The sequence below is a fragment of the Conger conger genome, chromosome 12 (genome assembly GCF_963514075.1).
Source record: "Conger conger chromosome 12, fConCon1.1, whole genome shotgun sequence".
Lineage (NCBI taxonomy): Eukaryota > Metazoa > Chordata > Actinopteri > Anguilliformes > Congridae > Conger > Conger conger.
In genome coordinates this window covers 32749584-32766320 of record NC_083771.1, presented here as the reverse complement: position 1 = coordinate 32766320, position 16737 = coordinate 32749584, and the positions used below count along the sequence as shown (strand labels likewise).

General features: G+C 45.3%; 1 protein-coding gene across 2 annotated transcripts in view; it reads right to left on the bottom strand.

The window, feature by feature from the left end:
- Nucleotides 1–16277, bottom strand: part of LOC133142132 (ras GTPase-activating protein 1-like) — a 28939-nt gene extending 12662 nt beyond the window's left edge. The window contains exons 1-4 of one of the 2 annotated variants that reach the window (XM_061263140.1): nt 16179–16254; nt 15103–15630; nt 1833–1985; nt 902–1037 (exon numbers count right to left, since the gene is read on the bottom strand). In XM_061263140.1, the coding sequence (XP_061119124.1) occupies nt 902–1037; nt 1833–1985; nt 15103–15626 (813 nt within the window). In that variant the 5' untranslated portion in view covers nt 15627–15630; nt 16179–16254. Of the gene's footprint in view, nt 1–901; nt 1038–1832; nt 1986–15102 lie in introns of both variants that reach the window. The other variant, XM_061263141.1, reaches the window with a different exon arrangement.
- Nucleotides 16278–16737: the final 460 nt, after the last annotated feature.

The window sequence follows — 16737 nt, the reverse complement described above, 5'->3', positions numbered from 1 at the left end:
ACACACACTCACACTCACATACAGAAGCGCACACACACACACATATCCACTGACACTCACACTCAGGGCTCTGCTGAGTTCTGCCTGGAGGGGCTTAACCTCACTTCCCCATGCATACACATACAAACGCACATCCACACACTCACTCTCGCACTCTCGCACACGCACACGCACACACACGACATGGCTCAGGCAGTAAGAGCAGTAGTCTGGCAGTCGGAGGGCTGCCGGTTCGATCCCCCGCCCAGGCTGTGTCGAAGTGTCCCTGAGCAAGACACCTAACCCCCCAAATGCTGGTGACAAGCTGGTCGGTGCCTTGCATGGCAGCCAATCGCCGTCGGTGTGTGAGTGTGTGTATGAATGGGTGAATGAGAAGCATCAATTATACAGCGCTTTGGATAAAGGCGCTATATAAATGCCAACCATTTACCATTTACATACCCAAGCAGGCATGCATACACACAATCACACACACCTCTGTCTGCAGGGGATTTAACCTCACTTCTCACTCTCACTCTCACTCTCACCTCTGGGGTGCAGAATGAAATCAGCAAATAATGAAAGACTCAAATCTTCTAATATATGTCGCCTGGGAGCAAAAAAAACCCTCAAAATCTATAAAGGAGTTGGATTTGAATGGGGAAGGTGGCTTAGAGGTTTTCTGATAAGCAAAAGCCCCTGCACTTTAATATTTACCAATCACGCTCCCAGGGACCAGTTCTTGGCATGTGATGGATGCTCTATGTGCAACTAAACACATAGTCAATTCTCATTGTCTTTTCAGTGATCTTAAACTTTGCTTGGCCCCAACTGACAATTAATTAATTGGGGCCCACTTACGATTTATATGATTTTACAGAGAACAGCCCTACGTTCGGCGGGTAAGTCCTCTGGGCCTTACCTCTGGAGGAGCCACGGGCGACAGCAGCTTCTCCCCCTTCAGCAGACAGGACACGTAGCTGTAGTAACCGATCAGGTCCGACAGGGACGAGAAGCGCCGTCCGCCGATGTAATAGTCCCCGCACATCGCAATTATCCTGCGCACAAACAGAGTCAGGCCGGAGCACGCAAGAACTGCGCTCCCCGCCGCGTTAGCGCGCTTTAATTGGGTGCTCCGCCGGGGCGGGAGGCGCGCAGGAAGTCCGTCTGAAACCGCCTTCAAAGGCCCGCGCTGCTCGATATTAACAATTGAGCGGATAACGTTTTTCGCGCTGCGCCGGCTCCACGTGCTTCGCCGTAACGAGAAGCGCAGCTCATCTCATCGGGTCTTTTGACAGCCCCGGGGGGCGATGGTGGACGCCGGCTCATTTTGACTTTAACGGGCGAAGCGCTGTAATAATTAACCGCGCTATAAAGCCACTCTGACGCGCCCAGATCAGGCGCTCGCAGTTACAGCTTAATGTATGGAGCGGTTTTCCCCTTAATGCGGGATCCATACGGACGCTTTAAAATTCATGAATTGATATGAAACAAAAGGAATCGCGAGCCGTTCGTATCCCGAACGTGCTTAGCTGTCCATTTCGACCGCTTAACTGGAAACGCGCGCCTCCCCAGCTTTAATTTGATGCAGCCTGCCGGCACACAAATCTGCATAACCGCACGGCAAGATGTCACGCTCCTATTCAACAGTTACAGACTTTCACACAAACTTCACCACCTGGCAGCGTGATGCTGCGGAACTTAAAAATACACTCGATTGCGGAACGTGGAAAGAAGAAATGCAGAATTTAAGCAGCTGTTTTTAACTAGCACACCCGGCGGCCCCTGTATGGCAGCCCGCATCGAATAACAGCCAGGCCATCTCCTGCCACGGGCGTGGTTGCAGGCCTCACCTGAAGTGGTTGACCATGCTGGTCATGCTGAGGAAGGACAGCACGAAGGAGCCGGGCCTCCGGTCGCTCTCCCTGATGAGGTAGCTGCCCGGCGTCCTGGCCTGCCGCAGACGCTCCTCGGCGATGGTGCGGTCCAGCTTGCCGTGATACCACCTGCAGGGGGGGGGGAGGGCGCGCACCTGAGTACTCCCACACGCAGCTCGCATCCGGCAGCACGAACACACGCTCGTAAACACAGCCCGCCGCCAGCTATCACACAGCCGCTGATAACACAACCGCCCGCTCAGGGAAAAACAACCGATAACACGCGCGTTTATACACGCGGCTGACCCGACGACACCTTTGAACATAATCACACGCCTACATAACAACCGATAACGATACGATCACACTTACTAAAAACAACAATAGCGCACACCCAATGCCGCTCAAAGATTTACCAAAACATTTTTAAAAAAGGAATATTTGTAGCTGGCAGCAATTAAAACCCACTTTAAGATTTACTGAACAAGCCAAACATAGCAGGACAAAAAAAAAAAGAAGGTCAATGTGATACCAATCTGAAAAAGCTTATGCATTGCAAAATTCTAAGAAACCAAATGTCTTAACTGAACTGTAGAGGCTAAGAGGAAGTTAAGAACTGTCGGGGCTAGGAAGCGAGGAACTGGGAACTGTCGGGGCTAGGAAGCTAGGAGCTGAGAACTGTCGGGGCTAGGAAGCTAGGAACTGAGAACTGTAGGGGCTAGGAAGCGAGGAACTGGGAACTGTAGCGCCTAGGAACTGAAGAGGCTAGGAAGCCAGGAGCCTGCATCAGACCACAACATGAGGCATACACAACACGGCAGGGGTGACAGTATCCCAAAGCGTCAGCGTAACTACTGGGCAATTAAAAACCCTGACCGCCCATACATTCAACAGCAGCTTTTCACACATCACACAATCATTAAGAGATGTTTAAGACGGTTCAGGTCCCCCCTGAAGTAGAACATGACTCCAGTCCCAGGAGGTGCTTCTAACTACAGACAGAAGATGAATGGTGTGTTAAAGCAGAGCTGCTCTGGGGAAATGGGCCTCCCGCACAGCAGTGTTGAGCTCTGCGTGAGGTGGAGGAGGTCTGGCTGTGAGGAGATGGAAGACACGGGCTCAAAGCGAACACCCGCCCAGGCACCATACGTGGGTGAAGGTCACATGCGGTGGGTAATTCGGTCAGCCTTTCCAGCTGCACTGGGAGCTTGTTCCTTCTAATATTCAAATTGAGTGTGACCCACTTAGTTTAGCTGACAAGAGCTTCCGCTCTGCGCTCAGAATTTGACAATGACACAGCGAGGACGCTACGGATGTACTGTCCATGCAACGATTTCACTGCAGTGTTGGAAACTGATTCACTGTACCGGAGGGTTCGTCAGGTGACTACACCAGGGACGAGCCAGACCTGTACACCAGGCTTAAAGCTCTCGACTATAATCCTGCCAATCCTGCAGTAGAATGATAAATTAACCCACCCACTTTCTGGTACAGATATCTTCAAACCAATCACATCAGCCCAGTGAATGCGGGTCTACGGGCATTCAATCAAACTATAAGACAAGCAGGGAAGTGATTGTATAGGCTCTGCCCAGCTTCAGTAAAACACCTTCGGGGAATCTGAACAAAGCAATGCCGGCATGTCCCTGGCGTGCTTATTGCTGCTAGAGGAATTTGTCCTGAGATGTTGCGAGATTTGAGATTGGGTTCCAGGACTAGTGATAAGCGGAATCGGGCTCCGTGAGGCGAAGCTCTCCCAACTCCAGCCTGAGAGAGACTGCAGGTGATGAGTGAACTCCACTCTGATGTTTAAAGCAACACGTAAACGGTTCTGTCCTTGCAGGCTGGTAAACCTGCACAACAAGCTCACTTGTTTGAGAATCGTGCCTGTTGGACTGTGCGAGGCAATGAGGCCAATCTTGACCTGCGATTGCGTCGTCGTTTGCTCTGCATAATCACCGCTGTTAATCTAATTGAACAACGTCGAAACATCTAATGAACCCCCGGCCTTCTGCCAATGGGGCTCGCGGCTCTGCTCCTGGTCTGGCTGTTCCGGGGGCCACGCACCGTCTTTAGGCACGCATTCCAGGGGCTGGAGCAGCTGTCGCGGACCGCTCTGGCGGCAACAATTAGACAACCCTGCTGGTGCAGTCAGACAGAAAGAGGCCGCTTGTGAACGAGGCGGAAGCAGATGCTTCGCCGTTATGTCTCTGAAGGGTTTCCAGACTAACCGTGCTCTGCATGTCCCCCTGGGGCTGTTTCAGCAGCCAGAGGACACCACGGAGATTTCCTGGGTCACCTTGTCCCTTGGCAAAAGAACACCTAAAAACACTTCCAAGGATGTCTACACTTGAGATGTGTGTGCACTTGGCACGCTACTGAACCAATTCAATTAGAAAAAGAGACTTAACAAAAAACAAGGGGGATGAGGCAAACATTTCATCAGAGCCCACTCTACTGGAATAAAGGAATGTACCAACCATAACTTAATGCGATCAAATATGCCTCATCCTGTAACTACTAATAGACAGAAAACAAGCAGCTGGACACTGTTAATCAGACCCAAACATCTTAGTTCACCAGGTGAGTCAGCAGAAGAAAGACTTAAAGGAAGACACTGAAGGACACAGGAGAAGGTTCGATTAGTGTGATTCATGCCAAAACCGTCGCCATTTTCTCTTCAATGAGAGTCTGGCTGGCACTCCCGAGGAGCTGAGGGTTATAAAATGTTGGCACTGCCGCTATGAACACAGCGATCAGCTGAAAAAAATCTGCTCATAAGTCATAGTTGGGATTGCAAGCTTGCAGTTTCCTTCTTGGACACTGAAAAGCGCTACCACCTTTAATGGGGAATGAAACTGATATAATATGTGACCCTTCAGCCTCTGGCTTGCATGACCATCCATCAGCCGGCAGGCAAACAATCAGGCTGAGGCCATCTGTTACAGCGAAAAACCCACACGGTAGCAACAGTGGATGTAAGAGACCGAACCAAGTAAAGTGTAATTATGTCTGAATGTGCATTTCACCCTAATTGCAGAATTTAGCACTGCAATGCCATCTTGTTTTTTGCAAGGAAGAGATGTTTACAGTAGCAGCCCTAATATGCGAAATGTGGTTGTCGTGTGTTATGTATACTACTCAGAATACGGGCATCTGGATATAGGCAAAGCAACTAATGTCAGGTAATGAGGCTCATATTTCTATCATTTGACTGGCCTGAACTATCGACTGGGTTGAATGTTTTGCGAGCCTTTGCAATCAACTCGGAGCTCAATCTGAAGTTATTTATAGGCTACTTTAAGGCCATGTCATATTCTCTGTCACACATATTTGGGAAGGAAAATGTGAGCCTGAATTAAGATACTAAAACTAATTTAGCTAATTAAACACGCCATAGAGCCGCTTTTCACTCCCTATGGATCCACCTTGATAGGCCGCAGGTACAGAGCAGGTCCTCTTACATAAAGGTGTTCTTAGTGGAGCGATAAGCGGAGAGAGAGAGAGAGAGAGTGGGAGTGAGAGAGGGAGCTGTGTGTTATCAGCGGTGAGGAATGCCTGCTCGTGTCTGTGCATGAAGCACTGCGGAGCTGAGATCCTGAGGAAGCTCTTACCTAACCGGGAGCCTGGGTTAATGCTTCACCACAGTATCCAATGCAAGGGTCAGGCCCTTACAGCCAGCTCTGAAAACAACATGAGCGGCTATATACAATGCTCTTTAAAGATAGTGTTTTATTGTGTCTGGCACAATGTTGTTTAGTGTTAAATCTAGGGTAGTTTTGACTCGAGTCCTGGTGCTGTTGCCTGAGTATAAAAACAGCTTTTTATGAAACACCATTTGTTATTTTGCTTTACCCATCCAGAATCTTAAATGCACTTTACTGCTGCTCTAGAGCCATTTTACCCTTGAAACAAGTCTCCCTGGGACAAGATAAAAAAAGAAAAAAAACCTTATTTTGTCTGAGGTTAACAATACATTTTTTAATTTTTATTATGCACTTAAGTTTAACCTTCATAACAAGCTGAATTTGGAAAGTCTAGAAAGTTCACTCTGCTAAGCCCTCTGCCCTCAGTGGTGAGAGAGACATCCTGTATCTGTTGAATCTGCAGTCACAGGAAACATAACAGTAAGGTGCCCGTACCTGCACACGCTAGATATTTAGAGGAAATACCCCTCATGCCCCCCCCTCCCGCACTTCCTAAAAACATGCGTGTGCACGCTCTATGAACAACACGCACTGTGCAGTTCATCTTCATCAGAACTGACTCGCGTCTTCACTAAAAACTCTTACAAAACTGCACTAAGAGCACGCCTCTCAGCGAGTGTGTTTGTTTACCGCAGGCAGACGCCACTGTGACCTTCCAGGCTAGGCCCATACAGACAGCGATTTAAGAAACGGACAGAAACGTTCTGCATTCACCGGGCCGCAGGGAGGCTCAAGGGGCGGTGAGAAACTGTCCCCATCATCCGAAGGAAAGCATAAGAACTTTGGTCGTCACATCCAGCACGGACAGGTCCGCGGAGAGCGATGACAAAACCACATCACCGCACACGCTGCTCACCGAACTCTGCTGCCACACCTCTGCAGAGAGGCTGAATGCGGAGCTGTGTTTTCAACTTCCGACTTCAGCTTAGTGCTAACAATCTGACCTACAAATTCAGAATATGCAGAACGATATCTAGCTAGTACTCGGCTCTAAAAATCCACATTGTTTGGTGCCGTTAATCAAGAGCACCAGGTTGACACCAGGTGTTTTGGGCATGTACATGCCGAACTCTGAGTTTAGGCCTTTCTATGCATGTGGTAACAAAGAAACTGCACTAGCGTTATTCACTGCCTGTGGAAAGCAAAGACACAAATTCTACATGCACACAGCTTCAATGACAACAGCAGCCCACTCAAACCAGCAAAATTGCTCCTGTGGAGAGTGAAAAGGGCAACAGCACTCCTGTGTCCTCCCCCTGGTCATGGTCCCAGCAGTAGACCTGGGCAATAACTATGCTGAAACTGACGTGGTAAAACGCAGACATCGTCGCTGAATAACTTAGCGGATAAAACATTTTGACCAGATACTGAAGCGTTGCAATAAAGAAAAGAAGAAAACACATTTGCTTACATCTTTTAAATGAAGAGCCAACCAGACAAGAAGGTCATGTTGTAAAGAAAAGAAAATAATCCAGAACCATAACTGTATAACAAAGTCTAAAAAAAGAGTCCAGAAGCATAATGTCCCAGACTGAAGAAAAGCATGTAATGATTCCCGGCTGACTGAAGGAGCAGGGACTCTGGTCTCCTCACAGCGAATGGGCCCTGGGCAGCACGTCCTCTGGAGGTGGTGAAAGTCTTCTTGGCCTCGCAAGGGCAGAACTGGGGCGGTTCTGGTGTCTCTGGGACGCAGCTTGGCTCTGCGTAAAAGCCGCCGCTCCACTGAGCCCGGCCCCGCTCTCTCTCGGTCAGCGAGCAGCGCCGGCCTCACACTGCACCCCGGGACCTCCCATATGCTCGCACAGAGCGCCCTTTTCAGTTCTTTTCATTTGATTGAAAAACGAACAAAAAGAGAGACAAAATAATTCAGCTGGATAACAGCTGAGAGTTTTTTTGAAATGTCTTTCTTTTTTGGAGGTGAGGGAGATAGAGAAAACGAAAGTAAAAAATATAATAAATTCCCCCGTTTCTGCACAGGAGAACCACTGAACCGTTTCACCCATCTTCTCTCAATCAGAGAGAGTAAAACCATTGCGAGAGGACAAATAAAGTTTGAGAGAGGAGAGGAGGGGCTCGCAGAACTTCACGGACCCTTGGAGCACGTAATGCTCATATCGTCAGTGCCGAACTCACAACATCTACCCCGTGCTCTTACCTTGCACTCACAAATGAGCTAACATCACCCTATTCTCACACTCATTACAACCAGCCCCCTGAAAGCATGTTCCATCCAATGTACATCTCTCATCCCAAATATAAACACCCTGGGAGATTTTGAAACGAGCTCAAAAACAGAATGTAGCCATTAACAGCCTGGATCATGCAGCCTGTTTTCCATTACGGGTCACGCTCGGAATTGCACATTTCCTAAAGTTTCCACATCACACCTGCTGTCACGCGGGGGCCGGACGATTCTCTGTCAATGATCCTGTTAGAAACGCAGAGGGAGCCGAACTGAGAGCTGCTCTAAAACGGGGGGAGCGGGTCTGTGCGGCAGAACCTTCCAGAACGTTTAAACACGGGACCCATCGATCAAAGAACAGTCTTTGGGAAACCGGACATGAGAATGCAGTGTGTGGGCACCCGGAGGAACTCGTGTTGACCTGCCTAAAGTTGTGAAAAACGACTGAATGGCGGGGGAAATCCTGGTCAATCGATAGGCAGTTGCAAACCAATGGGCTTGCCAAAGGTGTAAGCCTGGTAGAAATACGCAATTAAACATAAATAGAAAAATAATACAAAATCAACATTGTCGGACAGAGAGTGTGGCTACCTGAATCAGTCCAGGACATGACAACATACTGGTTCAGAGGCATGATAAGCCTAATTGACCACAGCAGTGAGAACATTTGCTGCTTCCTCAGTCTGAACATTCACACTTCTGCAAACGCATGCATGCCAACAAGCTCAAGCTGAAACCAACCACTAAAACCAAAGGGTGAGTTAAAAATGATTACACTTCTAATAATTCTCCGCTCATTGCACCAGATGGGGAACTCACCGCCAGCTCAGTAAGCACAACACACAGGAAAGATTTTTAACATGATAAATAATGCAATTATAATTAATCAGATTTCTGTATACAATGAGCAAGGTAGGGAAAAAAAAACCTGAAACAATTCAGATATTCACTGTGGTCAAATACATCAAACAGGTTGATGGATATTACATAAGAGGGACAATGTATGTAAACTGAAGAGCACAGGTTGAAATAGCACTTCACTGTGGAATTACCCTGAATGACTGCTTCAAACACAGTGGAATCACTGATCCTGAACTCTCAATGGAACAGTCCATGACTTTAAATCCTCTCTAATCCTCGTGGAAACTCAAAATCAACTGCTAATTTCCAGCTTTACGCTGGTTTTGGCCCAAGCGCTACATTCAGAGGCATATTAAGAACATTCACATTCCCCTCTGTTGAGTTGTAGAGTTTGCTAAATATTTATCCTGCTGTCGAATCCCATTGTTTACAAATGAGCACCGATTGCACACAAGCATGAATGATAAAAGGGCAGCCTGAAGCTTTTCTTGTCAAGTCTGCTGAAAATACAGGCCCCTAACCAGTACTCAACTCTCAGCTGTAACAATCTCCACTGAAATCCAACATGCCAATTACTTCTGACTTGCTTACAAGAAAAATTACTGGTTGATTTTTACCCAACAGAAGAATACTTTACTATTTCACTGCATAAGGTTAACTATTTTTCACACCCAGAATTTAATGAATTAATGATTAATGATGATCCTAGTTTTAGAAGCCCAGACACATCAAGGAGTGAGCCATTGTTTTGTAGAACTGCTAAACAATTTATTGTACATTTAAAAGCAGGTTCAAGTCAAGGTGACCACGCCAGTTGACACCCATATGCTCTCTTCAACAGGAATTGCCAACACTGGAAAAACAAACATTACGCAGCCATGCACATGCCTAGTGCATGTTTCACATTAAGTTCCCAGGTGTGGTGGAACCAGATGACATTACATCATGCACCGCAATGAAGGGGCTCTGCTTACATACACAGGCAGCAAGTGTTGTGGAGAGAAATATCACCTCAGTGTGAAACCTCACAAAATGTATACAGTGAAAACCCCTCTGTGCTCTGAACCCAGCATGAAAGTATTTGCCATGAATAATGAAAGAACACAACTTGGGCCAGAAAATGCTTTAAAAATCTGATCATTTGGCATGGTCCCAATAAAAAATTGTTGGCACCCTGAATAATTATTGTAAATAAAATTTTAAAAAGTGAAATTTTATTTAAATTTTACTTTAATTTACTTAATCTCACTCTAAAGGAACTAGGCTATATTCTGTCATTCCATCACTTCCTACTGGCAAAATGTAAGACTTTAGTTGATTCCATTGTGTCATTAATAAAGCACACTGCTTTATGCATGTTGGAAAATAAATCTTATGTCAATAACAATTATTTTCCAGTTTACAGCACTTTTTATGCATATTTATCAAAGGTGCCAATAATTCTGGAGCCCACTGTACGTCAAAGTGACTTAAATGGGACCACTGCTAGCATTCAGAAGGCTGCCCGACAAAGGAAAATGCATTTTAATGAGGGTGTGTATGGTATTCCCTGCAAGCAAGCCTGAGGTCCATGCATTAGCATTGTGCTTACAAAGCTTCTGTAGCGGATATGCAGTATTGCACTAGGCAGAATTCAGAGAAATCATGCATTAACACACCTCACATTAAGTTGTGATTAACCAACAATGCCGATTTAAGTAAATAAAGCACACGTGCCAATTTAATAATTTGGATAGACTGGCTTGAAAGCACCTCCTCCAAATATTTTAGTTCTGTTCTTTCAAGTGCTACTCAATTTAACTTCCATCTGTTCTGCTGGAAGGGTTGCCATATTTTCATTTGCTGCTCTTTTGCCATTCGCCTGCTTGAATCCATGCTTGGATCACAGTTCTTCACCTTAACCCCGCTAACAAACATGCATGATGTCGGTGTGATGAACTTCCTAATGCGCCAGTGCCCTTGCCCTTGGGTTTAAATCAGGACTTTGACAGGCCACTCCAAAACTAAAATTTTGTTTCTTTTCAGCCATTCAGATATGGACTTACTTTGGTGTTTTGGATCACTGCCTTCACCGTATTACACTTTAGCCCCCAAGAACAGATAACCGTACATTTTCTTGAAGGATTTTCTCATACAGAGCAGAATTCATGGCTTCAACAATGGCAAGTTCCGGAGGCAGCACAACATCCTCACACCATCACACTACCGCCACCACGTTTGACTGTTCCTACTGTATTCTTGTATTGTTTTCTAACTGCGAAATGCAGTATTTGATTCTTGCCAGTCATAATGGGACCTGCGTCATCCAAAAAGGTCTACTTATGACTCATCAGCCCATAGAACATTACGCTAAAAGGCTTGGGGATGTTTTTGGTTGTTCGTTTATGTAAATGTGAGATGAGAATTGACGTTTTCCTTGGTGAGCAGCGGCTTCCACCTTCCTACTCTCCCATTAATCTCATAGATCTTCTGGGATCTTTTGTGACTTGGATGAGTTGTCACTGCAACCTCGAAACTATTTAGGCAGATTCACCACTGTTCCAAGTGTTCTCCATTTGGAGAGAATAGCTCTGACTGTGGTTCAGTGGAGTCCCAGAGCCTTAGAAATTGCTTTTTAGTAAACTTATCAAAGCACTGTGTGTATAAGCATGCGTGTGCCTTCTCAATTCATGAGCCCTCAGCGAGTGGCAGAGGAGGTGTGGCTGCTGAGAGCACACTTTCAGATCTAGTCGTTTGTGAAATGTGAATGTTTAAGTATCCAAAATGCATTCCAAATAGTTGTATTCTCAATATTTTATTTCAGTTCATAAGTTGGTTATTAAGCTTTACTGGAAATTAAACATTCAGCTTGAAAAGAAACCACTCGGAATCAATTAAGCCTCAAACCACTGTGCTGCTGTCAGATATGCAGTAGATACTACAAGAATGGTTTCTCCTGAATATTTTTTCCATTGGCTTCAATAGGAAAATTCATCAGGAGAAACAATTATTGTAGTATTTACTGCATATCTGGGAGCAACATGATGGTTTGAGGCTCATTTGGTACCTTGGACCCTTGGATGACTTAAATCCATTCAGCCAACAAATGTGTTCCATAGTGCATCAGCACAATTTACAGTTGAATCTATGCTAGCTGAATAAGCTCAGTCTGGGCTTTGACGACATATGAATTTGTTTGATTTCAAACAGTGAAAATAAAATATTAAAGCATAAAAAGACAAGGTGACCCCAAACTTTTGAATTGTAGTGTATAGATGGTCTATGCAATTATGGTAGCTTACCAGGAGATATGTTGCCAATCACATGCCCCTTCGAGAGTTTGCTACAGTTCATTTGAACTCGTCTCTGACTGTCTGCCAGGTGTAGTCAGCAAGGTCTAAGTCAGACAATGGGGCCACACTATTGGGCACACGGCAAACTAGAGGACAGCTAGGGTGAAACAGGAGAGGTGCATCTCACAGGTGACAGCCTGTAATATGTAAGTGCCAGTCTTACACCACTATTGCAGGAGCCCTAGTTATAGCAGTCTGATGACTGCCCAAAGTCAGACGCGTAACACCCAGGGTACACGCTGGGCTCGACGTGAGCAATTTCAGCCATGCAGCCACTAGGGAATTAAACTCTGGGCCACTTAATGCAAAGAGCAAGCTGAAAGGACTCCATAGAAATGTGTGTAGTTATTAAATTCAGTGAATGGCTTTAATGCCAAAAACATGACAGAAATATCTCTTAATAGAAGTGCAACCTAGCCAGATGGAACTTCTGGATTCCCTTATTTTAGCAGCATTGTTAAAATGCAGAACATCACTCAATTTTACAGTAGTTTGAAATCGTCAAGGAAATAACAAGCTGTAGACCATTTTATGCTCAACCAACTATTGTTCCCTTAACATATTCCAAATGCAATTTATAAGTAAAAAATAAAAATAAATGAGATGGGCATCAAACAGCATCAGCTACACAGGAGAAGATGAAGTTCACTGTGTGCTGACAACAACTTTTAGGTTTCTGAAATTCTGAAACAGTGGAGTCCATTGGTATTTGGACAGTGACACATTTTTTTCTCATTTTCACTCCGTACTCCTGCAAACATACAGTTGAAAGAAAATCACGGTGGTAAAGTGCAGATTTTAAGCTTTCATTTGTATTTTACATGCATATTGGGTGAACCATGTAGGAATTGCATCCCTTTTTATACATAGCCCCCCGCCCAATTTTAGGGGACCAAAAGAAATAGGAAAAATGAATAGAAACTAAAAATGAAGCCATCATATTCATGCATTAAATGAATGCCTGAAGTCCCATAGACATCACCAGATGCTGGGTATCTCCCATGGTGATGCTCTACCAGGCTTGTACTGCAGCCCTCTTCAGCTCCTGCTTGTTGGTTCAGGGGCTATTTTCCTTCAGTCTGGTCTTCAGCAAGTGAAATGCGTGCTTAGTTGGATTGAGGTCTGGTGACTGACATGGCCAGTCAAGAACACTCCACTTTTTGCTTTGGCTGTATGTTTTAGATCATTGTCCTGCCGAATGATGAAGTGTTGTCTAATCAGTTTTGAGGTATTTGTTTGGATCTGAGCAGTGTTTCTGTATATTTTGGTATTCATCCTGCTACTGCCGTGAGCAGGGGCATCATCAGTGAACACAAGTGAGCCCGTTCCAGTGGCAGCCATTTATGCCCAAGCCATAACACCATGTTATATAGATGAGGAGGTATGCTTTGGATCATGAGCTGTTCCTTTTTTTCTCTGCACTTTCCTCTTTCCACCACTGTGGTACAGGGTGATTTTTGTCTCATCTATCCATAACACTCTAAAGATTTTTTTCAATGTACATTTTTGCAAATGTATCTTGAGGTTTTTATATTGATAAAAACGTGTACAATGTCTACACTTTTCAGGCAATATGGATGTTAAAAACATTAAACCTAAATGTCCACACTTTACGTTCATAGTCATTGTTTTATTTCTAATTCAATTAGTACAGAACCCAAACACCAAATAGCCAAATAGATTGCTAGAGCAAAATACCCAAGAACCCAGAATGAACATGCGGCTGCAATAGACAGGTGGCGGCTAAGGCACCTCTTTCCTCTGCATCGTAAAGTGCTTTGAGACTGTGCAATCCATCATTAAATCTCGATCAAGCATCCTGGTTAGCTGCGGTATCTGCTGTTTTTTCCTGTGTGCTCTGACACTTAAGCACTTAATTTGTCATTGATTGGCAAAAGATTCAGCACATCTAACATACAACACAGAAAATGTATGCTTACTGAAAAGAAACCAAAGAAACCACAAAAACCAGCAGACACTGTGGCCCTCCAGGACTGGAGTTTGATACTCCTGATCTAGATGTTCTGTAAAACTCTAGTCCTCTGGGATTAGAACGGGCCAATTGTAGTGCCAAACTAAATGCAGTTCAGACACTGTGATGCACACTGAAGCCTCCCAGGGTCCACGTGATACAAAGGAAACCACAAGGCCAAAATGTACTCCCTGCCAAAATGGGTAGGTACATATTTGGCATGTTTTGTGTGGGCTTGCAGTGAGCACAAGAGAAACTTGATAAGTCTGCCTACGTGGGAGAAATGTCATGTTGGTCAATCAAAAAGGCCTTGAAGCACTAACAAAAAGAAACACAATCTGATTGCAGATTAAGTGTCTACCGTCAGGCAGATGACGCCCTCCTCCACCCTCATCCCATCTACCACCCATCATGGTAACTCAGCCACATAGGTGGGTTTCAAAGCAAAATGTAGTCCAATAGTGTGGAACTGTTCGCTGTTATGCTAGACTTGTGAAACTGCTCAAAAGAGTAGGCGACGCAGTGGCAGTAACGTTACATTCCATGTCCATGTCAGCGCTTTCAATACAAACCTAGCCAGCTAGTTAACGTTCGGTCCATACATAAACATACTTGCCAGAAACAAACAATGCACAAGGCTGCCCAACGGAGATAGTTGCAGAGGGAATACACTGTGCATTGGCCAACTGGCGTTAGATCAATGCTAAAGGAAAGAAAACGTGTTTATTTTAAAATAGTCTGTTATACCAATCTACTATGGGAAGGAAACGGATAATACTGCGGTTGTTGAATTTGAGCACATTGTCACAGCCAGCCTGTTAGCGAAATGCATGTCGCCCAAATACAAATGCACACGCCCCACATACAGACAGGCATATCACTCATGAGTGATGCCGCTACACTTCTGTGCGGACTGCGTAGTAGCTAACAAAATAACTATGCATTTTATGAGCCTTAAACTGCAAGTTTAAATCTTAAATCTGCAAGTACGAATTCCCACAGCAGATTTTGTATTTTTTACGCCTTGAAAATGTTGGGACCTCAGTATTCGTCAACAAGTTGTGGCAAGATAGCTAGCTGGAAGAAAAACACTTTCTAAAAAAGACACATAACATAGTTGGTAAGCCGAATAGCTAACTGGATATCACATCAGGATTAAACAATTTTAAAAGAAAACCAAAACGATTCTTACTGATTCGTGGGCGGTGCGGTAAGTGGAAAAGCCACCTCCTCTTCTTCGTATTCCTGTCCATCCAACGCATCGCTTTCGTCCACCGTGCCAAGGGTCCCGCAAATAGGGGGCAGTGGAGGCAGTGGCAATGGGGGGAAGCCACTAGTCCCGTCCGGACTCCCGGAGGTGGGCGACATCCGACTGGCCAATCCCTCCGAAGGGGAGAGGGACGCTCCACTCCCAGTTCCAGAGCTTGTCCCAAACGCAGCGTGCCCACCACTACTGCCACTCCCAGCTGCGGACAGAGCTGATCCCGGTAGATCCCCTCCAGTCACCGAAGACAATAGTATATCTGAGAGTGTGTCCGGGGACGTGTCCGGTGAGTGGCGGAGGTTTTGAGCTGCCCCCTGGCCGGAATCAATGACCCGCAACCTCGGCTTGGTAGAGAACGGAAAATGGGCCGTCTCGGGGCCTCCTCCGCCTTCAAGTCCTGTCCCCGCCGAAACCGAACCCGTCTCCTCACTGCCGTCGTCCGCGGCCATCATTTTGCTTAAAAACGTAAAAGGGGGAAATTAAGAAGGGAACCCTCCCTTCCCCTCCAGTTTTAGACACCCTCTTGGAGAAAAACAAAGAACAGCAAAAACTTGGAAAACAACACGGCTAGCTAGCTACTCCTCGCAGTATTCAAAACTACGAAAAAGCTACGCTCGCTAGCTCTTTAGCTAGCTAGCAGTAAGCAACGTCGAAAGAGTTTCAAGTTTTCATTGTCCCTCCTGAGTTCTAAGAAAACATATGCAAAGTGGCTAGTTTATCTGAAATACCACAATAGGAGATTGATAACGGTTGTATTTCCTTATTTTTGTCAGTTTCTCTCTAGCAACCCACTAGACGGGGAGTGTGTTTATTGTCAGTATGCGCTCCTGTTTTTTTTCCTTGGTGAGTTCCAAGCGTAGCTAACGTTAGCTATGTACTTTCCGGCAGTGTCACGCTGTTACGTTGAGATTCTTCGGTACAACCAATCTGTCCTTATTAGCCCGCCGGGTATAAAAACTGCAGTATTTCTTTCTTGCGCAAGTTAAATTCTCTTTGTTGATTACATGGCTGGTTTCTTTCTGCTGCCGCTGCTCACTCTCTTTAGTCCAGTCCTGTCCTGTCCTGTCCTGTCGGAGCGCGTGCTCGCTCACGCGCAGGCCTGGCTAAACGAGCGCAGAGCGAGTATACAGTGGTCGACTTGAATCCACCTTATCTATTGTCCGGAGAAAGATTGTGCGCTCAGCGTAAAATATCAGGTTTATGGAGTTGTGAAGCATGCTGGAATACAGGGACATAAGCTATAATTAAATCGACAAAACATTTACTCACTGTAGACCATTTTATGCTTAGTGTTCATGCAATTACCCTGTTAATGGAGGGCTAAACTGACCACTAACCATGGTACAAAAAGAGAGTATCTGTTCATCCATTTACTACCCTTTTTATGATTATATTCAAAGTATATATTTAAAAATGTTTAAATTCTGAAAAATAAATGTAACATTGAAAAATGGGTGGTTGAACTGTAGATGCGTAATAGGCTATTTGACGGCTATACATATCCTTGTACATATACATGCACTTTATGAGGTAGACCTGTACACCAGCGTGTTAATGCAAATG